The sequence below is a fragment of the Camelina sativa genome, chromosome 7, assembly GCF_000633955.1.
Source record: "Camelina sativa cultivar DH55 chromosome 7, Cs, whole genome shotgun sequence".
In the NCBI taxonomy this organism is placed as follows: Eukaryota; Viridiplantae; Streptophyta; class Magnoliopsida; order Brassicales; family Brassicaceae; genus Camelina; species Camelina sativa.
Window position 1 is genome coordinate 30,983,671 of NC_025691.1, and position 27,866 is coordinate 31,011,536.

At 37.8% G+C, this 27,866-nt stretch overlaps 9 protein-coding genes and 1 pseudogene across 12 annotated transcripts in view; 4 read left to right on the forward strand and 6 right to left on the reverse strand.

The window, feature by feature from the left end:
• LOC104703580 (protein SUPPRESSOR OF K(+) TRANSPORT GROWTH DEFECT 1-like) overlaps positions 1 to 925 on the forward strand; it is a 4,111-nt gene extending 3,186 nt beyond the window's left edge. The window contains exons 6-8 of the mRNA XM_010419610.2: positions 6 to 104; positions 198 to 353; positions 619 to 925. Coding sequence (XP_010417912.1) covers positions 6 to 104; positions 198 to 353; positions 619 to 744 — 381 coding nt within the window. The 3' untranslated portion in view covers positions 745 to 925. The remainder of the gene's footprint in view (positions 1 to 5; positions 105 to 197; positions 354 to 618) is intronic.
• On the reverse strand, positions 909 to 3,591 carry LOC104703579 (pentatricopeptide repeat-containing protein At2g27610-like). Its single transcript, XM_010419609.2, has one exon. The coding sequence runs from the start codon at positions 3,514 to 3,516 to the stop codon at positions 931 to 933; it is 2,586 nt and encodes an 861-aa protein (XP_010417911.1). The 5' UTR covers positions 3,517 to 3,591; the 3' UTR covers positions 909 to 930.
• Positions 4,511 to 6,019, forward strand: LOC104705131 (probable disease resistance protein RPP1). Its single transcript, XM_010421115.1, has 3 exons — positions 4,511 to 5,105; positions 5,283 to 5,922; positions 6,014 to 6,019. The coding sequence occupies exons 1-3, from the start codon at positions 4,639 to 4,641 to the stop codon at positions 6,017 to 6,019; spliced, it is 1,113 nt and encodes a 370-aa protein (XP_010419417.1). The 5' UTR covers positions 4,511 to 4,638.
• Positions 6,012 to 8,747, forward strand: LOC104703581 (disease resistance protein TAO1-like). Its single transcript, XM_010419611.1, has 3 exons — positions 6,012 to 7,032; positions 7,125 to 7,433; positions 7,652 to 8,747. The coding sequence occupies exons 1-3, from the start codon at positions 6,037 to 6,039 to the stop codon at positions 8,699 to 8,701; spliced, it is 2,355 nt and encodes a 784-aa protein (XP_010417913.1). The 5' UTR covers positions 6,012 to 6,036; the 3' UTR covers positions 8,702 to 8,747.
• On the reverse strand, positions 9,501 to 14,625 carry LOC104703582. 2 transcript variants are annotated; one of them, XM_019228068.1, is made up of 13 exons: positions 12,257 to 14,625; positions 12,050 to 12,178; positions 11,827 to 11,949; positions 11,590 to 11,703; positions 11,456 to 11,502; positions 11,245 to 11,372; positions 11,047 to 11,150; positions 10,747 to 10,944; positions 10,434 to 10,640; positions 10,195 to 10,342; positions 9,966 to 10,096; positions 9,772 to 9,864; positions 9,501 to 9,683 (listed from the first exon to the last, which is right to left on the reverse strand). In XM_019228068.1, exons 1-13 carry the CDS (start codon positions 14,231 to 14,233, stop codon positions 9,582 to 9,584), a joined length of 3,501 nt encoding a protein of 1,166 aa, XP_019083613.1. In that variant the 5' UTR covers positions 14,234 to 14,625; the 3' UTR covers positions 9,501 to 9,581. The 2 variants fall into 2 exon arrangements, with proteins under 2 accessions (XP_019083613.1, XP_010417916.1); XM_010419614.1 differs by lacking the exon at positions 11,590 to 11,703.
• On the reverse strand, positions 14,843 to 19,443 carry LOC104705132 (annotated as a pseudogene).
• Positions 19,752 to 22,017, reverse strand: LOC104703584. The gene has a single exon (XM_010419616.2). It carries the CDS (start codon positions 21,970 to 21,972, stop codon positions 19,855 to 19,857), a length of 2,118 nt encoding a protein of 705 aa, XP_010417918.1. The 5' UTR covers positions 21,973 to 22,017; the 3' UTR covers positions 19,752 to 19,854.
• LOC109125690 (putative defensin-like protein 67) lies at positions 22,916 to 23,374 on the reverse strand. Its single transcript, XM_019228067.1, has one exon. The coding sequence runs from the start codon at positions 23,159 to 23,161 to the stop codon at positions 22,961 to 22,963; it is 201 nt and encodes a 66-aa protein (XP_019083612.1). The 5' UTR covers positions 23,162 to 23,374; the 3' UTR covers positions 22,916 to 22,960.
• On the forward strand, positions 23,626 to 24,989 carry LOC104703585 (60S acidic ribosomal protein P2-1). 2 transcript variants are annotated; one of them, XR_002032889.1, is made up of 5 exons: positions 23,626 to 23,735; positions 23,827 to 23,917; positions 24,230 to 24,459; positions 24,560 to 24,657; positions 24,896 to 24,989. XR_002032889.1 is itself a non-coding variant. In XM_010419617.1 (4 exons), exons 2-4 carry the CDS (start codon positions 23,830 to 23,832, stop codon positions 24,584 to 24,586), a joined length of 345 nt encoding a protein of 114 aa, XP_010417919.1. In that variant the 5' UTR covers positions 23,626 to 23,735; positions 23,827 to 23,829; the 3' UTR covers positions 24,587 to 24,768. The 2 variants fall into 2 exon arrangements, 1 of the variants encoding a protein (XP_010417919.1); XM_010419617.1 differs by lacking the exon at positions 24,896 to 24,989 and having other exon boundaries at positions 24,560 to 24,768.
• Positions 25,367 to 27,383, reverse strand: LOC104703586 (uncharacterized protein At2g27730, mitochondrial-like). 2 transcript variants are annotated; one of them, XM_010419620.2, is made up of 5 exons: positions 27,280 to 27,368; positions 27,082 to 27,149; positions 26,270 to 26,385; positions 25,886 to 25,924; positions 25,367 to 25,760 (listed from the first exon to the last, which is right to left on the reverse strand). In XM_010419620.2, exons 3-5 carry the CDS (start codon positions 26,366 to 26,368, stop codon positions 25,560 to 25,562), a joined length of 339 nt encoding a protein of 112 aa, XP_010417922.1. In that variant the 5' UTR covers positions 26,369 to 26,385; positions 27,082 to 27,149; positions 27,280 to 27,368; the 3' UTR covers positions 25,367 to 25,559. The 2 variants fall into 2 exon arrangements, with proteins under 2 accessions (XP_010417922.1, XP_010417920.1); XM_010419618.2 differs by lacking the exon at positions 27,082 to 27,149 and having other exon boundaries at positions 27,280 to 27,383.

Genomic DNA, 27,866 nt, shown 5'->3' on the forward strand with positions numbered 1-27,866 from the left:
TGCAGGTCCATTTGGGAGACACGCCTCATAATTTAACTGAACCTGATTTTGAATATTTAGGCCAAAAGACAGAAGGGTTTTCTGGTTCAGATGTGTCTGTTTGTGTACGTGACTTGTCCTTGAGTTATTTCTTATTGTCCTTAATGTTGTTACAGATAGATAAGCCTTTGTATTGAGAATCTTTTTGATTTTTGCAGGTAAAAGATGTTCTGTTTGAGCCTGTTCGTAAAACGCAAGATGCGATGTTCTTTTTCAAGTCTCCTGATGGTACATGGATGCCATGTGGGCCTAGGCACCCTGATGCCATCCAGACTACAATGCAAGATCTAGCAGCAAAAGGGCTTGCAGAAAAGGTACGCATCAAAAACTTTGAATATATCATTTGTGGTTTTGTGTTTCAAACTTCTCTTAGTTTTATATCATTTGAATCCTCCACATGTATCCGCTGGAAGACACATAAATTTGTCGCATAAATAATGCAATGCTATGCTATCGGTCTTAAAAAAATTCATTCCAAAAAGTTCGTGTGGTCGTATGATACTGAGATACATTGTTTTTGTAGTCATTAAGTCTTCGATGCTGTAAACTAAAGACCGATTTGTGTATTTTATGTGACAGATTATTCCACCACCTATTACCCGAACAGATTTCGAGAAGGTACTTGCAAGACAAAGGCCAACAGTGAGCAAGTCTGACCTTGATGTCCATGAGAGATTCACGCAGGAGTTTGGAGAAGAAGGTTAATAGATTTGAAGTTCCATCAAATACCTCTCATAATCATATTAGCCTCTTTGACTTTCTGCTTATGTATGTACTGAGAAGCAAAACAAATCTCAAACCCATGTTTGATTTCATCCCAAAAACATTGAATTTGCTTTATTTCTCGAAACGTGTAAAAAATGTTATGAACAATGTTTTCTTTTTATTATTTCACCAAAAGTCCCCACATGAGCAAACTCCATCACTGCCAAAGTGATGAAACCGGTTTGAATCTCTAACTACAATCTCTCTTTTTTCAATCTTTGCAATTAATTTGATGACTGCATGACAATCTCCACAAACCCTAAGGTTCTTAATGATCAAAAGAGGGCTTCCCTTTGGTGTAGCAATCAACCCAAAAGCAATAGCTAATCTCTCACTATGCTGAGCAAGAACAGCTTCTTTATGCTCATCATCAATGTCTTGAAGCACATAACTTGTATCCGGCTCATACCCTAAATCTTTCAGCCGTGTACTTAAATCTTCTAGCTTCATATAGATCTGTTCTTTGCGAGAATGAGACCGATCACCTGCCAAGAATGCGTGAGTCTTGTTCTTGACCTCAATCCAACTGTAACCAGGTTCTTTCTTCACGTTTCTCTCGTTCATCAGCTTCCTTACTTTGGCTCTCTCTTGCCAGTCTCCTGCCTCTGCATACATATTAGACAACAGCACATATGCAGCTGAATCCTCTGGTTTCATTGCGATGATCTTCTCTGCAGCTAATCTCCCAAGCTCTGTTTTCTTGTGCACACGACATGCAGCTAGGATTGTTCTCCAAATGGTGGAACTAGCCGGGTTTGGCATGTTGTCTATGACCTTCATAGCCTTTTCAAGTTGCCCGGCTCGGCTGTATAAATCCACCATACAACTATTATGCTCCTTTGTAGGTGCAATCTTGCAGTCTCTCACCATTATATCGTAATACTTTTCGCCTTCTTCTACTAACCCCCCATGTGTACAAGCAGTAAATACTCCGACGAATGTCACGCTATCCATTTCCACCTTTCTCTTCTTCATTTCCTTGAAAACTTCTAGAGCCTTCATAGCTTGCCCGTGTTGTGCATACCCAGAGATCATCGAATTCCATGATACTAGATCTCTCTCACTCTGCCTCTTAAAGACTTCTTCCGCACTCTCGATGTTTCCTTTCTTTGCATACATGGTTAGAAGAGCACTACTAACACACAAAGAGCTATCGAGTCTTGATTTTATAGCAAACCCGTGGAACTGCTTTCCCTGTCCCATGGACGCGGTAGTAGCCGCACACACGTTAAGGATGCTAGAGAATGTAAACTCATTCGGTTTTACCCCTCCCTTTGTGAGCTTGCTAAACATCTTAATAGCTGCCTCCGTTTCTCCGGTCTGAGCATATCCTGCAAGCATCGCTGACCAAGCCACAATGTCTTTATCATCAATACCACTAAAAACTTTTGCAGCCTCATCTACTTTACCTAACTTCACATAAGCATCTAGAAGAGCAGTTCCAACGGTTGAAGACCTCTCGTAGTTAGTCTTTACAACTTGTGCGTGGACCTCTGATGGAGAAATTACAGGAAGAGCTGTGAGAATGACAGAATAAGTGAATTCGTTCGGCCTAACACCTTTCCTCTTCATTTCCGAAAATAAATCCACTGCTTCCTCTTTCCCATCATTCTGCAAAAAACCACTAATCATCGCTGTCCATGTCACAACATTCCCGAGGGATCCTGTCTCTTTGAACAACCTAAGAGCATCAACCATCGCCATACATTTACTATAAGCCACCATTAGAGCCGTCCTTACATTTTGATCAAACACAAACCCGTATTTCACAACACTGCAATGGAGCTGCTCTGTGAATCTCAGTTCTTTGAGGTTAGCACACAGCTTAATAATGGAAGCAAAGCTAGATTCAGATAACCGCACATGATTAAGCCTCATAGAGTAAAACATTCCCAACGCTTCTAAATCAAGCCCGTTTCCTGCATATCCTGAAATCATACTATTCCAAGTCACCACACTCTTTACTTCTGTTTTATCAAACAAAACTCTAGCTTTCCTAACATTCCCACACTTGAGATACAAATTAATCAGAGAATTAGACACCGGAATCGTTTTATCTAAACCGTTCTTTACAACAACTGTGTGTACCTGAGTTCCCCTCCCACCCACTCCTTCCTCAGCCAAAACTCCAAGAGCAGCTGCGTAAGTAAACGAGTTCGGCTGAGTCCCTTCGTCTTGCATTCGCATAAACAATGTCAAAACTTCCTCATTCATCGAATTCCGAGCATACCCGCTTATCAATGTAGTCCAAGTAACAACATTTCTCTCCTTCATTTCATTAAAAACATTCCTTCCATCCTTAAAGTTACTTCCTTTCATATATGTATCAACCAGCGATGTTCCCACGCTCACATCATCTAAAAACCCAAACTTTACACACTGACAATGCAACTGTCTACCAAAAAGCTCATCACACAGAGTAGCAGAAACTTTTATAACAGAGGAAAAGGTTGAGCAGTCCATCTCCATTCCCAAACGATGAATATTCAAAAAGAGTCTTGTTGCTTCCTGAGTGCGCCCGTCGCGAGAAAACCCAAAAAGCAAACTCGTATAACTTTCACGATCTCGGTCAGGAATTTTGTCGAACACATTGCGTGCACTAAGTAAACGAGAGGAAGAAGAAGAAGAAGCTCCAAAGCAATAATAAATTCGATGATTGGGTTTGAACTTTTCCAGAGATTGAGGTCTCAGTATTGTCGTTGCGAATTGCATTTGCTTTTCAAGACAACCAACAAATTGTTTTGTGTTTTCATTTGCGGTTCGAAAAACAACTCTTTGTTTGACGAATTAAAATCTCTTCAATTTCATTCTGCATTAACGAAAAGACGAAATTGCCCCTCTAACAATTTTTAAAAGAAAATTGAACATCTAATTGTTTCTACCAGCCTCCTAGGATTTAAACTTAGGCGCAAACGCGTGTGCATGAAGCTCGCAATCACTAAGCTATTGTGTTTTTCGTTGAACATTTACTGATTTAGTTATATTTAACATTTAATAACCTTTATTAAGAGTAATATTATATTTTTACCATTGCTAAATAGAATAGAATTAGAGGAGAAGGGCCAAAGAGATTTTAGTCCGTTTGAGTCTATCAAATAATGATAATTTGTTGGTTAGACACTGTTAAATCCATACTTTGGTCTGTTTCGGTTTGGTTTTCAGGATTTTTTTTTTTGATTTATAATAAAATAAAGAGAAATACCCTAAAATAACACAAACAAATTTTATGGACAATTATAGCACACATTTCATAAATTTCCAAAAATAGTAAAATTAATTTTTAGAATTTTTTTTTAGGTTTGGGTTCTCAATTTCACATTTACCGTATAGTTTTGAGGGGTAGGGGTTAGTATTTTGAATTTATGAGTTAATTTTGAAAGATTAATTGGTGCTATTTTTGGAATTTTAGAGATGTTGTGCTAAGTTTGAAAAAAGACTTATTTTGGTGTTATTTTTGAGAATCTCCCTAAAATAAAACAATAAAGGTTGCTTTAGCCATTTTTATGTTTGACTTCCATTAGATACCTTATTGACCAAGTCAACTTGCTAGATTAGCTTAAAACGATTTATAAAATGTTTGTATTATGAAACAAAATAAAATGTTTAAAACATCCTATAAAATGAAACCGAAAAAGTACTTAATTGATGGATCAACCACTCCCTAATTTAGTAATAGACTTTTATTGTTGTCTAAATAGACTTCTTCTTTGGTTGACTTCACCCCCACAACGTTGTTATGCGTCTCACATTTTGACATTGCTATCTCCTTCTCTAATTTCATTATGCAGATTGGTTTCTAAAAAGACTCAAAGATCTTGAATCATTATTCATGACATGGCTCTTGATCCTTCGTCTCGTAGTTGGATACAAGATGTCTTCCCGAGCTTCCACGGAGCAGATGTTCGCAAAGACTTTCTCAGTCACGTTGTCAAGGAGTTCAAAGCAAAGGGCATCGACATGTTCATTGATAATGATATCGGGAGAAGCAAATCGATCCGTCCAGAACTCGTAAAAGCTATTAGAGGATCAAGAATCCTGATCGTTTTGCTCTCGGAAAATTACGCTTCTTCGACATGGTGCCTTAATGAATTGGTGGAGATTATGAATTGTAGCAAAGAGTTGGATCAAACGGTGATGACCATTTTCTATAAAGTCCATCCAACTGATGTAAAGAAGCAAACCGGAAATTTTGGACAAGTCTTCAAAAAAACTTGTAAGGGTAAAACAAAAGAGAACATTAGGAGATGGAGACATGCTTTGGCCCAAGTGGCAATAATTGCTGGTTACCATTCAAGCAACTGGTTAGCCTTTTTGATCTCCACTTTGACTTTTTTTTTTTTTCACTTCTAAGATAGTTAGATTATTGCAACCGGTTAAATGACTAGTTATTTACTAATATAATATATAATTGCTGACACATAGATCTGTATGTCTCTTTTTTTTCTTAAGTGGTTTTACATTAATCTGTTGCTTGTTAGGTGTAATGAAGCGGACATGATCGAACAAATTGCGACAAATGTTTCAAATACACTAAATAATTATATCCCATCAAACTACTTTGAAGACTTAGTTGGGATGGAAGCTCACATGGAAAAGATGATGTCTTTGTTATGCCTAGAATGTGATGAAGTGAGAATGGTAGGGGTTTTGGGTCCTGCGGGTATTGGTAAGACGACCATCGTTAGAGCCTTATATGAAACACTTTGTAGTAACTTCACTCATACTGCATTTATGGTGAGTATAAAAGGAGTCTATACAGTACAGAACCGCGACAACTTTGCACTCATGTTGCAGTTACAAGAACAACTTTTATCTCAAACCTTAAATCAAAAGGATTTGAAGATACGTCACTTAGGTGTGGCACGGGAAAGGTTGAAAGATAAGAAAGTGCTTGTCGTTCTTGATGATGTTGATCGGTTAGTACAGTTAGATGCTATGGCGAAAGAACCTAAATGGTTTGGTAATGGAAGTCGGATTATCATAACAACACAAGACCACAATCTCTTAAAGGCACATGGTATCAATCATATTTACAAGGTTGATTATCCTATTGATGAAGAGGCGCTTCAAATCTTCTGCTTGAATGCTTTTGGGCAAAAGTCCATTAGAGAANTGCTTGTTAGGTGTAATGAAGCGGACATGATCGAACAAATTGCGACAAATGTTTCAAATACACTAAATAATTATATCCCATCAAACTACTTTGAAGACTTAGTTGGGATTGAAGCTCACATGGAAAAGATGATGTCTTTGTTATGCCTAGAATGTGATGAAGTGAGAATGGTAGGGGTTTTGGGTCCTGCGGGTATTGGTAAGACGACCATCGTTAGAGCCTTATATGAAACACTTTGTAGTAACTTCACTCATACTGCATTTATGGTGAGTATAAAAGGAGTCTATACAGTACAGAACCGCGACAACTTTGCACTCATGTTGCAATTACAAGAACAACTTTTATCTCAAACCTTAAATCAAAAGGATTTGAAGATACGTCACTTAGGTGTGGCACGGGAAAGGTTGAAAGATAAGAAAGTGCTTGTCGTTCTTGATGATGTTGATCGGTTAGTACAGTTAGATGCTATGGCGAAAGAACCTAAATGGTTTGGTAATGGAAGTCGGATTATCATAACAACACAAGACCACAATCTCTTAAAGGCACATGGTATCAATCATATTTACAAGGTTGATTATCCTATTGATGAAGAGGCGCTTCAAATCTTCTGCTTGAATGCTTTTGGGCAAAAGTCCATTAGAGAAGGTTTCGAGGAGCTTGCATGGGAAGTTACAAAACTTTCCGGGAAACTCCCCTTGGGATTAAGTGTAATGGGCTCTTATTTCCGGGGAATGTCCAAGCAAGAGTGGATCGATGCACTACCAAGGTTAAGAACTAGGCTTCACCAAGATATTAAGAGTATTTTAAGGTTCAGTTATGACGCCTTATGCGATGAAGATAAAGATTTATTTCTTTATATAGCTTGCTTTTTCAGCCATAAAAGTATTCAGACACTTGAAGATTATCTTGCGGATACGTTCTTGGACTTGAGTCAAGGGCTTAAAATATTAGCTGAAAAGTCTCTCATATCTCGGGAATGTGGATTTATAAAGATGCCTAGTCTGTTAGTACAACTAGGTAGAGAAATTGTTCGTAACCAATCTGTTCAAGAACCTGGACAACGCCAATTTTTGGTTGATGCTAGAGAGATCTGTGAAGTACTCACCAAGGAAACGGTAAGTTAATTTTCACATTAGTCATATATTAATTCATTGCCTTGTTCCCTCTAAAATTGTAAACTAACCTTCTCTACTCTTATTTCATCCAGGGTAGTAAAAGTATTGTAGGTATGGATCTCGACTTATCTGAAATCAACGGTGATTTTGATATTAGCGAAAAATGCTTCGAAAGAATGTGGAATCTCCAATTCTTAAGATTCCATGGAAAAGTTGAAGATTATAATGGTTGTAGATTGCAACACTCTCAACAAAGTCTGAATTATCTATCTCCAAAGCTTCGGTTACTACATTGGGAATATTTTCCAATGAAATGTTTGCCTTCTAGTTTCAATACATCGTTCCTTGTCGAGCTAAACATGCGTTACAGCAAGCTTAAGAAGCTGTGGGAAGGAGTCCAAGTGAGTAAATATTATTTCTATTTTATATTTTATTTCAAAATGTAACAATTTGTCTTTTAAAACTTTTAGAGATGCAAAAAGAGATTTTAACACTCTTTGTCTTTTTTAACTCAACTAAAACTTGATGGCATAGAAGTATGTTTCATTGTTTTGTCTCATCACAGTCTCAGTATATTTTCATCTGTTTACTTAATAAGTATCTTTATTTGTTTGGGCAGCCTCTTCAAAATCTCAAGTGGGTGGATTTGAGTTATTCCAAAAACCTGAAGAAGCTTCCTGATCTCTCAAGTGCCACGAATCTCCTGAGTTTAGATATCAGTCACTGCTCAAGGTTGATAGAGCTACCATATTCAATTGGAAATGCAATCAATCTATTGATTTTGAATATCGAACATTGCACAAGCCTGCTGACTATCCCCAACTCTATCGAAAATATCCCTAATCTCAAAATATTTCTTGTTGAATGCTCAAGTCTAGTGCAACTCCCTTCTTGCATTTGGAATATCACTAGTCTCAACACATTTAATCTGGACAATTTCTCTAGTTCTTACCAGGACCCTTTGATGTGGAATGCCAAGAATTTCCAAGATTTGGATCTCAGTGGGTGCTCAAGTCTAAGGAGGCTCCCTTCTTTAGTTAATGCCACTAATCTCCAGGACCGAAAGCCTAATTTCATAGAGCGAAACCCATATCTTTATAGATACTTATCTTCAGTGGGGCTCTCCTCCTCTATAGTTGATGCCACTAATCTCCATGAGCAAAAGGGAACATCTTCAGTGGGATTCTCTTCCTCTATTGGAAATGTCACTAATCTCAAGAAACTAAATCTCAGCAACTGCTCAAGTCTTGTGGAGGTCACATCCTCGATCGAGGATGCCACTAATCTCCAAGAATTGAATCTCAGTGGATGCTCAAGTCTAAAAACGCTCCCCTATTCTATTAGTCGTTTAAAAGAGCTTTGGAGATTGGATCTCAGTGGATGCTCAAGTTTGATGGAGCTCATCTGCTCGATTAAGGATGCCACTAATCTCGACGACTTGAATGTCATTGGATGCGCAGGTCTGATGGAGTACCCCTCTTATTCTGTGGGAGATGTCATTTATTTCCGGGAATTGGTGAAAAGTGTCAAAAGAAGAAACAAAAAGGTCAAAGAAAATTCAACTCGTTCTCCTCCTCCTCCTCCTCCTCTAGTGGGAAGGCCCAAGTCTCATAGATTTCAGAGATCGAAAGAGTGCTCAAAGCTCGACGTGGAATCTCTTTATTATTAATCGGAAATAATGTATCTTGAAATCTTCAAAATAGTTATCTTTTCTATTTGTTCAACGGCCCCTTATAAAGGCAAATTTGCCTTTTTCTTTCTAAACAAGTCTGAGAGTATTCTCATGTATAAAACAACCCTATAGAAACTGGATTTCCACAATGAATTTGTTTATGGGGAAAAACAAATTCAGTAAAGTAAACTCTCTAGAAAACTAATCTAAACTTTGATATTATAATAATTAGGGTTTCTATTGCTAAGAACAAGAAGAGAACTGAATAATTGTATTCAATAATGGATGTTTTACAATGGAGAAGTCTTTCCCCCTTTATACATATTCATAAATCGCACAATATATTAACTTTCCTTATCAGACGAACTGAAATAAGGAAAGTTACTTTATCTCTTAGATCGGCCGCCGGACGAAGTGGAAGTCGGTTCTTCACCCTCGAGGCTGGGCCTCTTCTATCCGAAGTGGGCTTAAATGACCTAACTGAGTACTTAACCGGATTCCCAGTTAAATATCCAATTTATCTTTCTGGTTTAGTTCGGTATGTCGGGGGTGCTAAATCCCGCACCAACAATTCTAATACCCCCTATGGAAAACTTATGGACTCTTGGGATTTTTAGGTAGAGAAGTGGATGGATTACTTACCGAGCTACTGGAGTTCCTGTCCCTTGAAATTGCGTTCCTGTCCCATAGCCGCACACAAGACACGTTGAGGATGCTAGAAAATGTACATGATAAGGACTTTGTGTATATGAACAAAATATAGTTCCCAAGACAAATCATATTATTGAACAGAGAACAAAACTTCATTTGAATTGGAACATGTCTGTTTTATAACATCATGTTGGGTTTCTCCATATTGATACAATTCCGTCACTTGTTAATAGACCATCGATCTGGCGGCAGCTTCATAAAACAAAATCTCTGGTCGAACCTTTCTCTCTCCACAGAATCTGACCACACTCTTCCAGTTACCTACATTCTATGGCATCACCAAAAATGCATCAATCATGTTTGGTCTATCTCTAAATTCACAATACGGAAAGACAAAATCAATTCTTTCGTCTTACCTCTCCATTTAAAGCACCATGTCTGAAATTGACCCACCGGTTCTTTACATAAGCTAAGCAATTGTATTCTTTTTCTTCTTCACCACAACCAACCTGCATCAGCATCACATACCATATTTTCTGAGACTGTAACAAAAGATTAATACAGAAGAAGAATAGCTAAAACATTTATGACGCTGATTCATATGTTTTACCAATGATACAAGCCGGTAGTTAGTGTTTGGTTCTAATCCTTCGTACATCCTGCTGATATCTATCTCCCAGTCCAAAGCCTTTGTTGTTTCAGATATTTCTTTTTCAGTTTCACTCTTCTTCCATTCTAAAACTAAAGTTGCAAAGCCACGTAACACCAACATTTCTTTATCATGAGTTTAATATATGAAATGAATTCATAAGATCACAATCATGGTGGTCAATACTTACCGATTGTGAAGATAGGTGGGGATTTACTTATAATGTGATGTACAAAGTTTGTTATTCCACAACCTCCTGTTTTAATGTCACATAACAGTTTATATTCCATGCGGATCACCTTACAGATATCCACAAAATCTATATTCCCAAGAGCACACTGCAAATATATACGCACAGAACAACCTTGTAATTAAGGGTTAGTATTAGTTTCTGTAGGAAACATAAAGAGGGAAACAAATGAAACATACCTTCAAGTCTCTGATCGAATCTGCAGCCATAACAATGCCATAAGAACTTTGCTCTGGATAATTTGGTTTCTTTCTGCATTTTCTACAACTCATTATTTCATTTTCTTCCAACGTAAAAAGGCGAGTTACTAAGCTTTCTCTTTCAGCATTCTTCCAGCAATGCCAAAACTCTAGGATGTCTACAAGAACCTCAGCAGCATCACTCGACTGAAAAGGGTATAGAAAAACAGAATTCCTTTAAAATAACAGTCAAGCTTACAGAATAATAATAATAATAATACCAAGCTTAGAAGGTTATCTTCTTCAAACGAACCATGGAAATAACTTCTTCTAGGGAAGCAAGTAAGTCACTCAAGAGGCAACTGTAGACTCCCTCATTATTTATCTCGCCTGACACAAAAGCAGTAAAGAAATTTTGTAGTGCAGGATGAGCGTGTTCTTCCAGGTGGTCTTGAAATGGTTGCTTATTGTGCATCAAATCTTCTTTGAGCATTTTAATGTTCAAGAGTGCCTGCAATACCACATTTTTTTGTGAACTTCTCGAAGAGAATGATTTGATTCAGAAGACGAGAGTTTAGGTATTCAATAGTGTTTTGGTTGGTAAATGCTTTACCTTCAGTGTCATGTCAAGAGCTGAATAGTATCTGCTTCCAGCTTCTCCAAGAGCTGACTCTATATGTTCCGACTGTGAATCTTCTCCAAGTATATTTTGCATAACTGGAAGATGGCGAAAGAAGGAAATAAGAATTATGCATATAACTCACATTATTCGTCAACTGAGAAGCTCGTTTACAAACAGAGTCAACTTTACCATCCTCTTGATTAATAGTGTGGGATGAAATTTCCGATTGACGCCTTTCACTTGCAAGGGTATCATCTGGTTCCACAGAATCTTCTACCACCGACGTGCTTTCCGGTTCAAGGTTGACAGAAGGCTTACTAGACATGTAAGACCACGTTTTGCTCAGAGAAAACCTGAAAGCAATTTATGAACATACGAAAAAGACTCTTGAGGTACTTACTGTTCTCCAGTCTTATGAAGAAAACTCGATATGTTCGTTGAAGTTCTCTCCTGCGTCATGAAGGCCATTCATTCTTACAACAGAATAACCAAAATTTCAGGAAAGAAAATTGAGACTTTAGAACCTCCAAAGACCTTTTTGTTTTTAGTTTTCTTCTTCTTTGACTGTGACTTCTTCTCCTCCTTGAGTAAAAGATCTGCATCTGCTGCATCTAACTTGGCTTTGGATTCCATATTCATAATTTCATTCTAGATGAGAAGTTACATAATAACATGTTAGAAACATAGTTTCATATATGAAGGCCATTCATTCTTACAACAGATTAACCAAAATTTGAAAAAAGAAAATTGAGAATTTAGAACCGCCAAGACCTTTTTGCTTTTAGTTGTCTTCTTCTTTGACTGTGACTTCTTATCTTCCTCGAGTAAAAGATCTGCCTCTGCGGCATCTGCTGCATCTAACTTGGCTTTGGATTCCATATTCCTAATTTCATACTAGATGAGAAGATATATAATAACATATTAGAAACAGTTCAAAGGACAAATAAGCCTGAAATTGAAATCTCTCTGTATATAGCTTTAGTTTCAAACCAACCAGCAAGAAAATTCTCAGCAGTTCAAGGATATAAGTGCGGTTGTCAAAAACTGAAAGCCTGGTGAGGTTGTCCAGCAAACTAATCCTTGAATTATCAACCAGCAATATCTTCGAATCCATAAGCATAACCTGTAAGTCATGTAGATACTTTAAGATGGGCAATTCATGCCATTAAGTTGTTAATGAATTTTAAAATCATGAATGAACCTTGGTATTGGCCACTGCTTTCAGAGAGTCTATGGACTTCAACACTACATCATCGCTGAGACTTTTATGCTCACGTATAAGATTCAAGCATTCTTCAAAATCGGGGAAATCAAATGTCAGATCCAACGCGCCTTCGAGAACATCTCGTACTGCACACACAAATAATTTTGCAGTGAGGGAATTTCCAGGTGCTCTCTCTTCGCATCTATCGCATAGAAGAGATGCATAGCTGTTCCACTGATCTTCCTGAATATTCCTTCTCCTTTCATCCTCACCCATACACAAGTCTTCGATGACAGTAAGAGCTACATAATAATGGAAGACCTTCATTTTCTTTGCATATTTGGTTCCCAGTGTCCTACATGTGAACTGAACAGCTCTCAGAACAGCCACCCAGATATCAAGATTATGTTCCCAGATAGGTCTGGGAAAAGTCCAATCTTCTATATTGTAGTCAGTTAACCAGGATATGATATCATCTCCCTGAGCATGTGCCTTGGCGTAGTGAACATTGGGCTCAAAAACATTGATTGTCCCTTCATCATCGAATGGAGCATTATTGCTTTGCAGAAGTCTTCTATCCAGAAGCAGAAATGAAAACTGAGGGTCAAAGTCGATCTTTTCTGTAACTCGAGTACAACCCAAGGTACTGTCCACTGCTCTGGAAACCAGATCTATACCATCTTCCCTTTCACATTTGATGCGTTTTAGAAAGTTTAGGATTTGACTGAGTTCATGACAGTCCAGAAAACATATACTCTGAGGTGTTTCCACTAGGTGAGAATCGACAAGACTCTGTTTGGACACTTGAAGTTTTCCAAGATACTTCAAAGGATATTGCATCACACTGTCTCGAACACTACAAGGGAGAATTTTAAGGTCACAAAACATCACGAGAAAAAATTTGATTTCCTTGAGTAACTTACTCCGCTCTTCATCCACAGCTAAAGGCCATTCTTTGGACCATCCATTCTTATATGAAAACCCTTTCACATCTGCGAGCCGATTTTTGATCATTTCAACTGCAGCTACTGTGTCCACTGGTTCCCAACCTCCAACCGATATCTTACGAACCCAGTCTTTGCCTATCCTCTTAACCATATCCATTTCCTTTGAAGGTTTAAAATCTGCAGCATGTTCTAGTTCAAGATGTTTCTTACATTCTTCAGCACTATAAAACTTGTTCGAACATTTAGTTCGGCACATCCAGAATATCCATTTTCTGTCTTCCCTGGCAGAACCGAGAATTTTCTCTAAAGCATCTCGTCCTTTTTGCCCATGTACTCCCTCCACAAAACTTGTAAGCTTTTCTATGCTTACTTTCATAAAATCCCTTTTGACCTTAACATCCAAACCTAACCAAAACGAGCTCAACCCCTTATACTTGTTGTTCTTAACCGGCTCTGAACTATTCTTTGACTCCAAATCTTCTGACTCACATTCTTCTTCGGATAAACCCTTCAGTCCTCCAGTATTGGAAACAGAGATCCTAAACTCAGAATCTTTGATAATATTCTCCAGTTCTTTCTTCGTTTTCTCCTGATGTAACTTCTGTTGCAAACTCAATTGAGCAACAGAAGAAGCCGAGTCTTCATTTGCGTTAGTAACAGATAAACCTCGTTTTCCTATCTTAACACATTTCTTGTAATACATCACTGACCCTGTATGTCGTGCCAAATTGTAGAATCCATGTGCGCAAGCTGTTAATAACTTGTCATGTTGTGTAAAACTTGCAACGGAAGCCAACAAGTATGTGAAATCCACGTCAAGGTTCTCTGCTTTTGACCATAGTTTCATCATCATGTAACCTTCTTCCGAATGAAGAAACCATATGTTCTTGTCATCCTTGTGGACCTGAATCATATCTTGGATTATCTCCAAAGCCTTGATGTGATCTCCACGAGCGAAGAGATCTTTAGCCTTTGCGTGGAGTGCTGCGCTCTCAGCACCTCTCAGAAAAGTAGTAGTAGGCTCCATTGCTACGAACGATCCCTCAAGGTTCTTGCGTTTTCTTGGTCTCTCTCTCTCTCTGCTATGTGTGTGTTGCGAGAAGAAACAGAGTCGAAGCAGGAGGGGACATCAACGAATATAACAGCCTATCACGTGAGGGGCACGTGACAAGGCTTGGGAAAAAACAAAAGAAAAAACCCAATTTTGAGCATTGGGGAATTTTGTCGAACACGTTATGTGCATTTATTTACCCGTTTGGGATTTTTCACGGACAAGTCAACGAAAGAGAACCCAAAAGTCGTGTGAATCTTTGAATTTGGGTTAAGAGCTAAATGTAGAATGGTCTTCATGTTTTTGGGATGAACAAAATTTGTGAATTTTGAAAGATTTTGCAGTAAGAGGCGGCGATACAAAAGAGACTCGACGAATCAACAAATGTGGCAAAAGAGAAGACTGTGATCTAGTGTGCTTTTAAATTACTTTCACTTTTTAGACCCTAATTATTGTTAAAGTTATTATTAAACACTCAATAAACAATTTTTTTTTTTTTTTTAAAGAATTGAGTTATGTTAGATTTTCTGATATTATACAACAGAGAACAAAACTTCATTTGAATTGAAACAATTACGTCTGTTTTATAACATCATGTTGGGTTTCTCTATATTGATGCAATTACGTCACTTGTTAATAGGCCATCGATCTGGTGGCCGCTTCATAAAACAGAATCTCTGGTCGAACCTTTCTTTCTCCACAGAATCTGACCACACTCTTCCAGTTACCAACATTCTGTGGCATTACAACAAATACATCAATCATGTTTGGTCAATCTCTACATTCATAATACGGAAAGACAAAATCAAATCTTCATCTTACCTCTGCATTGAAAGCACCATGTCTGACATTGACCCACCGGTTCTTTACATAAGCTAAGCAAATGTATTCTTCTTCTTCTTCACCACAACCAACCTGCATCAGCATCACAGACTACCATATTCTGAGAACTGTAACAAAAAAATTAATACAGAAGAACAATGGCAAATATCTATGACACTGTTTCATATGTATGTTTTACCAATGATACAAGCCGGTAGTTAGTGTTTGGTTCTAATCCTTCGTACATCCTGCTGATATCTATCTCCCAGTCCAAAGCCTTTGTTGTTTCAGATATTTCTTTTTCAGTTTCACTCTTCTCCCATTCTAAAACTAAAGTTGCAAAGCCACATAACACCAACATTGCTTTATCATGAGCTTAATATATGAAATGAATACAATCATGGTGGTCAAAACTTACCGATTGTGAAGATAGGTGGGCATTTACTTAAAATATGATGTACAAAGTTTGTTATTCCACAGCCTCCTGTTTTAATGTCACATAACAGTTTATATTCCATGCAGATCACCTTACAGATATCCACAAACTCTATATTCCCAAGAGCACACTGCAAATATATACGCACAGAACAACCTTGTAATTAAGGGGTAGTATTAGTTTCTGTAGGAAACATAAAGAGGGAAACAAATGAAACATACCTTCAAGTCTCTGATCGAATCTGCAGCCATAACAATGCCATAAGAACTTTGCTCTGGATAATTTGGTTTCTTTCTGCATTTTCTACAACTCATTCTTTCATTTTCCTCCAACGTAAAAAGGCGAGTTACTAAGCTTTCTCTTTCAGCATTCTTCCAGCAATGCCAAAACTCAAGGATGGCTACAAGAGAGAGTAAAGACAGTACCACATGCTTTTGTGAATTTTTTAAAGAGAGTAACAAAGTACAGAGGTATGCACTGGATTAAATCAGAAGATGAGAGTCTAGGTATTAAATCTTGTTTTGGTTGGTAACTGCTTCACCTTCAGCGTCATGTCAAGAGCTGAATTGTATCTGGCTGCAGCTTCTCCAAGTGCTGATTCCAAATGTTCCGACTGTGAATCTTCTCCAGGCAAGTTTTGAATAACTTGAAGATAAGAATTATGCATATAACTCAAATAAGAATGAAACAAATAAAAATTATGCATATAACTCAAATAGTTCACCGGTTGATATCTTTTACACGTTTAACTTAAATAAGAATTAAGACTTATGCAAATAACTCAAATTGGTCAACTCTAGTACCTTGCTCTTGATCGACAGTGTTGGATGAAATTTCCAATCGACCCCTTTCACTTGCAAGTGTATTACCTGGTTTCATAGAATCTTCGTCCACTGCTAGTGATGGAGATGTACATTCCGGTTCAAGGTTGACAGAAGGCTTACTAGACATGTAAGAACACGTTTTCCTCAGAGAAAATCCGAAAACAATTTATCAACATGCAAAAAAGACTCTTGAGGTACTTACTCCTTAACCGTCTTATAAAGGGGACTAGACATGCTCGTTGAAGTTCTCTGTTGCACCATGAAGACCATTCATTCTTACAAATGAAAAACCAAAAATTCAGAAAAGCAATATGAGAATTCAAAGACCTTTTTAGTATTATTCTTTTTCATCTTCTTTGACCGTGACTTCTCCTCTTCGAGTAAAAGTTCTGCTTCTGCAGCATCTGACTTGGCTTTGGATTCCATATTCACAATTTCATTCTAGATGAGAAAAGACATAATGACATATAAGAAACAATTCAAAGGCCAAATAAAGCGGAATACGAAATTCCTCTGTATATAGCCGAAGCTTTCAACTAACCAGCAAGAACGGTTTCAGTAGTTGAAGGATGCAAGTGCGGTTGTCAACAATAGAAAGCCTGGTGAGGTTGTTCAGCAAACTAATCCTTGAATTATAACCAGCAGGATCTTTGAATCGATTAGGAGAACCTGTAAGTCATGTAGATACTTTAAGATAGCAATTCATGTCATTATGTTGCTAATGAAAAATTAAAAAACCATGAATGAACCTTGAAGGTGACCACTGATTTCAAAATTCTTAAGGACTTCACCACTGTATCATCGCTGAGATTTTTACGCTCACGTATAATATTCATGCAACCTTCAAAATCAGGGAGATCAAGTGTCAGATCCGAAGCTCCTTGGAGAACATCTAGCACCGCACACAAAAATAATTTTGTGGCGAGGGAATTTCTGGGGACACGCTCTTCGCATCTATTGCATAGAAGAGATGCATAGCTGTTCCACTCTGCTTCCTGAAGATTTCTTCTCCTTTCATTTTCTCCCTTACACAATTTCCCGGCGACAAGAAGAGCTTTACTATAATCTATGACTTGTAGATTCTTTGCATATTTGGTTTCCAAATTTCTACATGTGAACTGAACAGCTCTCAGAACAGCCACCCAAATATCAAGATTATGTTCCCTGATAGGTTTGGGAAAGGTCTTCTCTACTGAATTGTAGTCAGTTAACCATGATACGATATCATCTCCCTGAGCATGTGCTTTGCCGTAGTGAACATTGGGATCGAAAACATTGATCGTCCCTTCATCATCATGTGGAGCATTATTACTACTTTTCAGCAACCTTCTGTCTAAAAGCAGAAATGAAAACTCCGGGTCAAAGTCGATACTTTCTTTAGCTAGAGTAGAACCCAAGATACTGTCCACTGCTCTGCAAACTGCATTTGTACCATCATCCCTTTCACACTTGATGCGTTTTAGAAAGTTGAGGATTTGACTGAGTTGACATTCCAGAAAACAATACTCTGAGGTGTTTCCACTAGGTGAGAATCAACAAGAATCTGTTCGGAAACGTTAAGTTTTCCAAGATGCCTAACCGGATAAAGCTTCATCCAGTCTCGAATGCTACATGAGAGAATTTTCAGGTCACAAAACATCACAAGGAAAAATTTGATTTCCTTACGTAACTTACTGCGCATTTCATCTGCAGCTAAAGGCCATTCTTTGGACCATCCATTCTTATATGAAAACGATTTCACCTCCCCAAACTGATTTTTGATAATTTCAACGGCAGCTACTGTATCCACAGGTTCCCAACTTCCAAAGGATATCTTACGAGCCCATTCTTTGCCTATCCTCTTGACCATATCCATTTCCTTTGAAGGTGTAAAATCTGCAGCATGTTCTAGTTCAAGATGTTTCTTACATTCTTCAGCACTAGAGAAATTCTTCGAACATTTAGCTCGGCACATCCAGAATATCCATTTTCTGTCTTCCCTGGCAGAATCCAGAATTTTCTCCAAAGCATATCGTCCCTTTCTGGAATGGACTCCCTCGACAAAACTAATAAGCTTTGCAATGCTCACTTTCATAAAGTCCCCCTTGACCTTAACATCCAAACCTAACCAAAACGACCTCAATCCTTTAAACTCCTTCTTAATCGGCTCTGCACTCTCCTTCAACTCCAAATCTTCTGACTCACAGTTTTCTTCTAGTGAACCCACCAGTCTCTCAGTCTTTGAATCAGCGATATTTGACTCTGAATCTTCGACTAAACTCTCCAGGTCTTTCTTCACATCTTCCTGTAGCCCTTGCCAAGTCTCTTGAGCACAAGATGATTCAGAGTCGTCTGGGTAAGAAACAGATAAACACTGTTTTGCTACCTTGACACATTTCTTGTAATACATCACTGACCCAAGCTCTTCACCCAAATAGTAGAGTCCATGTGCACAAGGTCGTGATAACAACACGTTTTCCGAAAAACACCCTACAGAACCCAACATGTAGACGAAATCGAGGTACGGGTTCTTTATCGTTTCCGCTAGATCAATGAACATATTACCTTGTTCGTGATGAAGAAGCCACGAGTTCTTGTCTTCCTTGTGAACCGCAATCATATCTTCGATGATCTCAAAGGCCTTGATGCGATCTCCATTAGCGAAGAGGGCTTGTGCATCTTCATAGAGTTTTACTCTCTTGGCATCTTTCAGAAAAGTAGTAAGCTTCGTCATGGTAACAACGGTTTCTTGCTCTCTCTCTCTCTCTCTCTGAATGTGTTAACGAGAAAGAAGAAACAGAGTCGTCGAGGTCGAGGCGGGAACATCAACGAAGATATAAGAGCAAGGTACAACGTATCACGTGAGAGCCACGTGACAAGGGTTGTAACAAAAAAAAAAAAAAAAACAGAGACCCAAAATTTTGAGCATTGGGGAATTCAATCGAACACCTTGTGTGCATTACGCGTTTGGGATTTTTCACGGATAAATCAACAACAGAGGACTCAAAATTTGAGTGAATCTTCGAGTTTAGAACTGTAGTCACTCGAAGAACTGTAGTCATGTGTGTTTAGGATGAACCCAAATTTGGAATTGTAATAAGATCTCTCTCGTTTTGTAGGCGGTAGAGACGACTACTTTTCTAATTTCTCTATTACTTCCACTTTTTTTAGATTTTAAAATTATATAATCATAAAATAAAATAATACTTTTTAGACTACATTTTACATTTTCCTAAAAATAGTTTTAGTGAAGTGACACATTAGTAAATCTTTGATTTTATCCTCTATTTTATATGAACGTTTTGTTCATTGTAAACGATTTATCAAATTGGATAAGGAAAGAGGCCTATATTTTCCTCCCGAAGTTATTTAATTTTTTAATACTTTCTTACATTTTAAAATATTACAAAGTTATCATTGAAAATTTAAAAGATGAAAAAAGAAATAAACTTAAAAATAATACAAATTCACAAACACACATAAAATAAGCAAGAGCATTTGTTTATTAGTAGTATCCAATACCATTTTCATCTCTTTTAGTATTGTGATTCCGTTTCACCACCAAACAAGCCTCCTAAGATCGATGATCCACCACCGTCACTCGCTCCACCGTTAACATCACCACCGCCACCAATGAGCATGTTCATAGCAAAGCCTTGACACAAACCTTGCACCATTGTATTCACCAACATTGGATTGCCAACTCCATTCGGGCCATTAGGTCCTACATTTGCCCTATAAGGTCTTCCATTTGCCCTATATTGGACTGGTCGACCCATAGTTCTAGGTTGAATCCTATTTGCACCTTGGTTCACGTTTCCATATCTGTTCATATTTGTAGTACCTCCTCGTCCATTCCTTGGCCTACCATTTTGACCGTATTGGTTCTGGTTATTCATTCTTGGTCCACCAACCGCCCCAACCATGGGTAAATACTGGCTATTGGGCTCTTCATTCATATCACTATACTGGGAATCATCCATAGTCCCATAAGATTCACCCTCATCATACATAGACCCACTTCCTCCTGTGATGTCGCTATAGCTTTCGAAATCGTTTTCACCATAAGTCTCATCATAATCTTGATCACAACCATCATCGACGAAGTCACCTCCAACTTCAAAGTCACAATCACCATAATTTTCACCATAACTCTCATCGTAGCCAACATTATTTTCACCAGCATAAACATCATCAATGCCATCACCTTCGTTGTAGTTATCATTGTTGCCACCATTATCAATTGCATTGGAGGGTCCAACACTAGGCCCATTAAATCCCTGAGGTGCTGTAAATGCAGATGGTTCACGAGGTCTATTAACTCGTACGCTCACAGCCCCACCACGACCTCTTATTGTTGTATTGTTACGAACATTTTGCACCCTTCTTGTTTGAGGTCCTCTAACGTTTTGCATAGGACTTTTTTGACCTTGAAGACCATCACGAGGTCCATTAAGAGCCATATTCTTAGACCGACTGTCAGTACCATTCAGGTTTGTGTTTTTCTTCCTCCCACCAGCCTGGCCTCGGTTCATACGAACTGATCTTGGTCCTTGTGAGTTAGCCGGAGATAGTGGATAGAGATCAGCATCGGATAAATCATTACATTGGCTACGAGCATCGCTACTACCTCCAAAATCACTCTCACTACGAGCAACACTTAAACCATCGCCATAAGCCACAACCTCAAGCCCATTACCATCAACGTCTTCTTCCTCATCATTAGCCTCATCAACGTCTTCTCCCTTGTCATTAGCCTCTTCAACATACAGACCACCTTCATATTCAAAATCGACATTAACATCAACCTCTTCGTTCCCTGCACTACCATCGTAGCCACTCCCATCCGTTGACCCTTGAGCAAAACTCTGTCTTACCTGACCAATAAGTTCATTTGGTCCAATAGCTCCAACCTGAGCATTATAAACCAAGTTGTTGTTATGTCTTCTTGGTCCATTGGCAGCGACGTTTTGAGCTTTAGGCCTTGTCATGGGCATGAGTCTGGGTCTGTTACTGCCTTGATTAGGCATAGGAAGCGAGTTTTTATACTGAGGATGTCCGGCTTGATGAGTATGAGGACTAGGTGAAGAAGTGCTATGTTGAAGGAGGTGAGGATTAGGAGCAGCGATGCAACCGACATGAGCGTCGAACTCGCAGGGTATGCATCGATAGAGCCACTGGTTCTTCCCGATCTTAAGGCATATATCACATGAGAAACCTTTATTGGCTCCATAAGGAGGGTGAAACGTGAGTTTAAGGTTATGTTGCGGATGAGAATTGTGGATGATTGAGAGCGTCTTGTAAGCACAAAGAGCATGGATGTCGAAGTCACAGAGAGAGCATTGGTAGCTAAAACCAGTCCCATGGACGCCACAACCATCACAGTTGAAGTATCCACCATCGTAGACAGGAGCCACAAGAAGGCTAAGCGTATGAGAAGGGTGAGAGGGATGTGTTATGACCTGCTTCATCTTGCTGCACGACTCATGTAGAGAGAAGTTGCATGGCCTACATGAGTAAACCCTGCCGTTACCTCCGGCGAGTTTGCAAGCTGAGCACGGTGGTGATGATGTCGCCGGGGTTAACTGAAGGCCGTGTGGGTGGCTGAAGTGGTTTATAAAGCTATTGTTTTGAGACGTCGTCGGCTTCCCCATTTTGTTTACTTGTGTGTGTGTTTTTTTTCTTTCTTGGTCTTAAAAACTGAGATTGTTACTTGTGACTTGTGAGAAACATAACTTAGAGTTAATAGAGATAATAGGGTTGACTTTGGTGTTAATAAAAGAGGGCTAAGTCAGTCAACGGAACGCGTTGCACGTCTCTTCATGTGTGATGAATAATACACATTGACTTTAACTAGTTGCACTTTCTAATTATATGTGGTTTGGTTCCTCTTATATATAGGTGTATTTGTTTTCAACAAGAGGGTATATTTGATATTCTAGTTTTTGTTGACCAAGAAAGAGTTGGATCGTAATGCAAAAATTTCAAACGTGGACGTTGTCTTCCTCTTCCCAATACATTGAATGTATCTTGTCACACAATATCAAGTTGTTTGGCTTTGCGTTAACTCATTCATGTAGCGTTTTCATATTCGTAAATTTTGACATGTAACAATAGTTAACCCTCTTTCATATTCGTAAATATAGACTACGATAACTTTTACTTTCATTTTCTGTTTTTTTTTTTTATTGGGCAGCAAAATACTAATACTGACTACACTACAGCATCGAAGAATTCTCTAGAAGACAACCCATTTTTGTCATTTACCAAATTGTCTTGACAAGGTCGACGTCCAAAATTATTTCCAATTTAATCATCATCTGAAATATATTTATTCAACAATGTTCGTTTCCTTTATACTAGTAATAGAAAACTATACAACTAGAAAACTAAGAAGCATAAATTAATTAGCTGACTACAAATGTTCACTCGTATAGAACATATTTATTATATAAAATCGTGAGATAAATAATATATATTCATTTCATTATCAATTAGTATTAATTATTATAATTATACTATCAACAATAATGAAATTGCATGTATAACCATTGAAATAAAACTCTTTATTATAGCTAAAGGGAACAAAAGAAAACGTAAAACATATTGGATCAAAGAGTATGAAGAATTATATTTTTTCATTTAAAAACAACAACAACGATTTTGTGAAGGAAATCCTCTGAATAAAATGCAAGCACCATTTTTATAAGACAAACCTACACAATATTTGTTGCAGTCTTCTTTCAAGAATTCATCAGTACAATCTGGTCCACAAGTCGGAGGTAGAGCTTGCACGCTAATTCCCATTTCAACTATCAAACTTAGACTTACCACCGCTGCCATTGTTAACACTAGAGAACGATGATCCGCGAGACCTCGCTATGAAATTGCGGCACTGCTGGATTACGCTTCTCAGATTGTTGTTTGGTGGCATGATCGGATAATTAGGGTTTGCTCTTCCTTCTTCTTTTGTCCCTGATTTGGGATTTTTCTCATTAAAAGGGAAACAAAAAAGTCGGATCTCTGCAATTTTTTTATTAATGGTATGAAAAAACCTTTAATTTAACAATAGAGCAAAATTTTATTAATATTTGTTGAGCATTTAACATCTCATTTTTTTTTTAATTACCTAACAATATACAACAATTACCGAAAACGTGCATAAAAAGAAATACCTGTAAATCGAAATCTAGAGCCCATACAAAATTGGGCTTAAAAGAAACTGGGCCGGAATTAAATTAAGTCCCGGTTATAGGATGATATCTTTTAAACCGGAGACATTCGATAGATTGAAGAAACCCTAAGTGTATATAAATCATATAGTTTCCATTTTTTACGTACTTCTTCTTCCTCATCGCCGTCAAACAAACCCTAAAAACTCACTCCGCCTCCTGCGAGATCCATCAACACTTGCTCAGTAAGTAAACGCGATCGCCACTTATCCATTTCTCCTACTACGTGGTCACTAGTCTTCTTGATTTGATGTTTTTTTTATTTTTTGGTATCAGAAAATGAAGGTTGTCGCCGCGTTTTTGCTCGCCGTTTTGAGTGGGAAAGCTTCCCCAACCAGTTCCGATATCAAGGATGTTCTCGGATCAGGTTCGTTCCTTTGGTAGTAACTTCGAATTTTGAGCATTCGATTTTTTTTTTTTACATTGCAAGAGTCGATGGAGAATTCGAGTTTAGTGAGTTCATATCTATGTTTAACTTAGAAATGTTAGTTTGGGCATTTGCTTATCGTGAGGTTTAGTGAGTTCATATGTATGTTTGTTCAAGTAAGATTAGATGATTGTAATTGTGACTGTGTTTTGAGGTTAGAAGGATCATAGAAGGAGGGTTGATTGTAATTGGGGTGGAATGATTTGATTGATTTGAAAGTGGTTTTGTTGTTGGTGTTTGATTTTTTTGCAGTTGGTGCTGAGACAGAGGACTCTCAGATTGAGCTTTTGTTGAAGGAAGTGAAAGGAAAAGACTTGACTGAGCTGATTGCTGCTGGTAGGGAGAAGCTTGCTTCTGTGCCGTCTGGTGGTGGTGGTGTTGCTATGGCTTCTGCTCCATCCGCTGGTGGAGGAGGCGGTGGTGCCCCTGCAGCTGAGTCCAAGAAAGAAGAGAAGAAGGAAGAGAAGGAAGAATCCGATGATGTAAGTATTTCTTTATATTTCTTTTTTTCGTATGAGCGAGCTAAAACCTTATGGTAGCTTGAAATGGAGATGGTGCTTACTTGTGTGTTAATTTTTGCAGGACATGGGTTTCAGTCTATTCGAGTAAGCTGGTAGCAAACGAGTTCTGGTTTTGTTGTACCCTGGCCTTTTGAAATCTATATGTTGTTGTTTAGTTTTGTATTCCATTAGACCAGTGCTGAGATTCTCAAGACGTTTTTGACTCCAAACGTCAGTCTCACTTGTGATTGTCATTTTATATTTCAATTCAAAACTTTTGCCTCGGGTACATCGTCGATGGTTTAACAGTCTCTTTTCTATTAACCAACCTCAGTATATATATATATATATATATACACCAACACTTTCCCATAACTAAAGCTAATGAAAACACATATACAGAGTTTAGTAAACATCAGTATTCCATTATCCTTTTAGAACGATGCTGAGATCTCAAGAGATTTTTGACTCTAAACATCAGTCTCACTTGTTATTGTCATTTTATATTCCAATTCAAAACTATTGCGTCGGTTACATCGTCGATTGTTTAATATTCTCTTTTCTATTAACCAACCTCAGTATATGAATGGAATTGGGATATGGATGGAATATAATGAAATAGAGTATATACTAACACTAATGAAAGTACATACATATAAAGATTTTAGTATTTCAAAATGCAACTTCCAACTTTCTTTTGAACAATAGCATCAAATGTAACATTGACATAGATCTTTAAGTACGATTTTGGGTGGTTTTCAGATTCTGTTAATATTGGAAATGTGAATCCCATTCGAACACTTTCAGATTATGCTCGGGCTAATAATTTTAATCTGGTTTGGGTCCGATTGGATTAATCCATATTAGCTAGGCTAATTATGATCAAAAGTGATCTGAAAAGTCTATGCAATTAAAAGATTCCGAAACTAAAATGTAACAATCCCAAAAAAAAAACTGTTTCAAGATTAGGTTTAGCAAAAACCCCAAGAAAAGAGAGCAACAACATGTCCAAAGTTTTCTCACAAGATAGGAATGAGTAATGTGCCACTCCCTGTTTTATTCACTCGCTAGTCCATCAATCTTTACTCTTGGACCTCTGGCTGCTTCTTTCCACCTGATTTCAGGTACCAACCAATTGCACCGAAAATAGTCACCACACCTGCCACCACCGCATAGTTTCTGTTCTTGTCTTCTGACACCTTTGGGCCTGACTCAGCTGTTGATGTTGCACCACTAGCGGCCTTTGCTTCACTTGCTGACCCTGCTGCTTGTTCTCCCGGACCCTAGTTGTTCATATAAGAAGTTTTAGCTCGAGTATTGACCACAGTACATTTTCTCTCTTTTCTTGATAGAAAAAAGCTTCATCTAAACAGAATATCACTAGTCTTAAAGTTAAAGAAATCATTACCTGTCTGGCTATCTTCTCAAGCTTCTCCTGCTCCATTTTCTGCCAATGTAGAAACCCAATAAACAAAGCTAAATAATAGGACAGAAGATCACTGCTCAAAAAATTAATTTGTTTAGAAAGTTGAAAGTATTATCTATCATGTTTCAAGTTCAAGCTGGATGCAACAAGGTTCAGATAACAAATAGACTTGACTTCTACAGTTAGATACGAGATAAGTTTCTTGTAAGTAAAAAACAACATACTTTCTGATAGAATCAAACAAGAGCTTGCTAAAAAGTTTTCATCATAAATGGAAAGTAAATATACTTTTAGCTTTGAGGATTCTTAGTCTACAATTATTTTATTCACATCGATATGGAAAGCTTCTGAATTCTGATGTTTTACCTTAATGAAAACGTTCTCAGCAGCTTTCTCCTCTTCGCTAAGAACTTTGCCACTAGAGAACCTGCGAGACACAATTCTGAAAGCATTTCTGGCTGCCATGGTGATGAAGAAGTATCCTGTACATAAAAACATTAAAATCATTACTATTTAAGCCTGACAGTGACGAAATGGGAGATGAAAGGGACAAACTCAGTTCCTTTGAAACCCTGAAATCAATCCAAAAACTCCAAACAAAATTACAGATAATCTATAGAGAGGAAACAGTTGTGGCAGTAAACTCAGCCCCTCACAATACTTTTTCGTCGTCATCATCATCATACAAACCATGGAGAAGCAAGCAACTAACTATATGCTATCACTTAACAGTAACATCTACTACTGTATCAAGTATTAGCTACTGCTTAAAAACTCAAGACAGTGGTGGAGGGCACTTGTCTATCACGATATTTTTTCGTCATCATCATTCATAACATAGAGAAGCAAGCAACAACATCTTTGAATCACTCATACAATAGTGAAACAAAGGTTACATTCAAATCAAAACACAATACACTGGTGGATCCTTGTGGAAGGCTGTGTTTGTTACCATAAACAAGTGTATCAAACACAGTTTCTCAGATACCAAAACCGATCCAACCTAAGGTGAAAAAAAAAACACGTATAGATGAAACACAAACGAGCTCAAAATCAATCCATTAGGTTACGTTAAAAGCGAAAGAAACAAAGAAGCGTAAACTAAAATAAATCATCCAGTCGCGAATAATACACAGCAAAGCACTGATAAAGCTAATGCAAAAGCATTAAATCAAAACCTAATCCTGATCCGAAAACAGAGAAACGAAAACCCCTAGCTCCGACCTCGAAAATGGTGGTATCGCGACTGGAAAAATCGAGGACCGGTGTTAGATCGACAGAGAAGAAATGGTTTAGAAGAATTTGTAAACAAATCTAAAAAAACGAGGAAGGAAAGAATCGTAAAATCGGAGAAGATGATCGGAAGAAATGAGAACCTTTGTTCGATGGATAGATCGTTAAAAAGTTTCGTCTGGCTGCTTACAGAAGAAATGAATGACTCGGTGAAGAAGAAGAAGAAGAAGAAGAAGGTCTGAGAGAGAGAGAGATATGGAAGGAGTTTAATGGGCTTAAACCTTAACTATTGGGCCCAAAAGCATTGTGTAGCCCATTATATGAGCATTAAACATTTTGTGCCTTGCAAATTACAAAAACACTTGAACTTTGTATTGAACTTTGTATGTATATTTATTTGTGAACATTAAACTATTTTTAGTGGGCACCTACAAAGCATTGATCTATTGATATTTTGATGATGAAATCTGAAAAAATCGTCTAGGTTGATATTATAGTATATGATTCCTTTTGTATATAGTTTATATCATTTTTGGTTCAATTGGAGTCTGTATAGTTTAGGATTAGCTGGTTTAGAGACTTTGGTTTAGGCCTGGTATAATGTATATAAACTTCCAATTGTACATTTTACATTGATAAGGAGAATGAGATTCTTTACTCATATGGTATCAGAGCGAATGCTTTCTCATTCTCTGTAACAAACTTTTTCCGATCATCGATTCTAATCGGA

What these genes read in the sequence shown, in the direction of transcription:
- LOC104703579 (XM_010419609.2), bottom strand. Translation starts at nt 3,516, where the DNA reads ATGCAATTCGCAACGACAATACTGAGACCTCAATCTCTGGAAAAGTTC.
- LOC104703581 (XM_010419611.1), top strand. Translation starts at nt 6,037, where the DNA reads ATGGAAAAGATGATGTCTTTGTTATGCCTAGAATGTGATGAAGTGAGA. An exon ending in AAGTACTCACCAAGGAAACG is followed by an intron (nt 7,033 to 7,124) that starts GTAAGTTAATTT and finishes TATTTCATCCAG; the next exon opens with GGTAGTAAAAGTATTGTAGG. An exon ending in AGCTGTGGGAAGGAGTCCAA is followed by an intron (nt 7,434 to 7,651) that starts GTGAGTAAATAT and finishes TTGTTTGGGCAG; the next exon opens with CCTCTTCAAAATCTCAAGTG.
- LOC104703582 (XM_019228068.1), bottom strand. Translation starts at nt 14,233, where the DNA reads ATGGAGCCTACTACTACTTTTCTGAGAGGTGCTGAGAGCGCAGCACTC. An exon ending in AAGCAGTGGCCAATACCAAG is followed by an intron (nt 12,179 to 12,256) that starts GTTCATTCATGA and finishes CATGACTTACAG; the next exon opens with GTTATGCTTATGGATTCGAA. An exon ending in CACTATTAATCAAGAGGATG is followed by an intron (nt 11,151 to 11,244) that starts GTAAAGTTGACT and finishes GCCATCTTCCAG; the next exon opens with TTATGCAAAATATACTTGGA.
- LOC104703584 (XM_010419616.2), bottom strand. Translation starts at nt 21,972, where the DNA reads ATGGGGAAGCCGACGACGTCTCAAAACAATAGCTTTATAAACCACTTC.
- LOC109125690 (XM_019228067.1), bottom strand. Translation starts at nt 23,161, where the DNA reads ATGGCAGCGGTGGTAAGTCTAAGTTTGATAGTTGAAATGGGAATTAGC.
- LOC104703585 (XM_010419617.1), top strand. Translation starts at nt 23,830, where the DNA reads ATGAAGGTTGTCGCCGCGTTTTTGCTCGCCGTTTTGAGTGGGAAAGCT. An exon ending in CAAGGATGTTCTCGGATCAG is followed by an intron (nt 23,918 to 24,229) that starts GTTCGTTCCTTT and finishes ATTTTTTTGCAG; the next exon opens with TTGGTGCTGAGACAGAGGAC. An exon ending in AGAAGGAAGAATCCGATGAT is followed by an intron (nt 24,460 to 24,559) that starts GTAAGTATTTCT and finishes TAATTTTTGCAG; the next exon opens with GACATGGGTTTCAGTCTATT.
- LOC104703586 (XM_010419618.2), bottom strand. Translation starts at nt 26,368, where the DNA reads ATGGCAGCCAGAAATGCTTTCAGAATTGTGTCTCGCAGGTTCTCTAGT. An exon ending in CTGAGAACGTTTTCATTAAG is followed by an intron (nt 25,925 to 26,269) that starts GTAAAACATCAG and finishes CTACATTGGCAG; the next exon opens with AAAATGGAGCAGGAGAAGCT. An exon ending in TTGAGAAGATAGCCAGACAG is followed by an intron (nt 25,761 to 25,885) that starts GTAATGATTTCT and finishes ATGAACAACTAG; the next exon opens with GGTCCGGGAGAACAAGCAGC.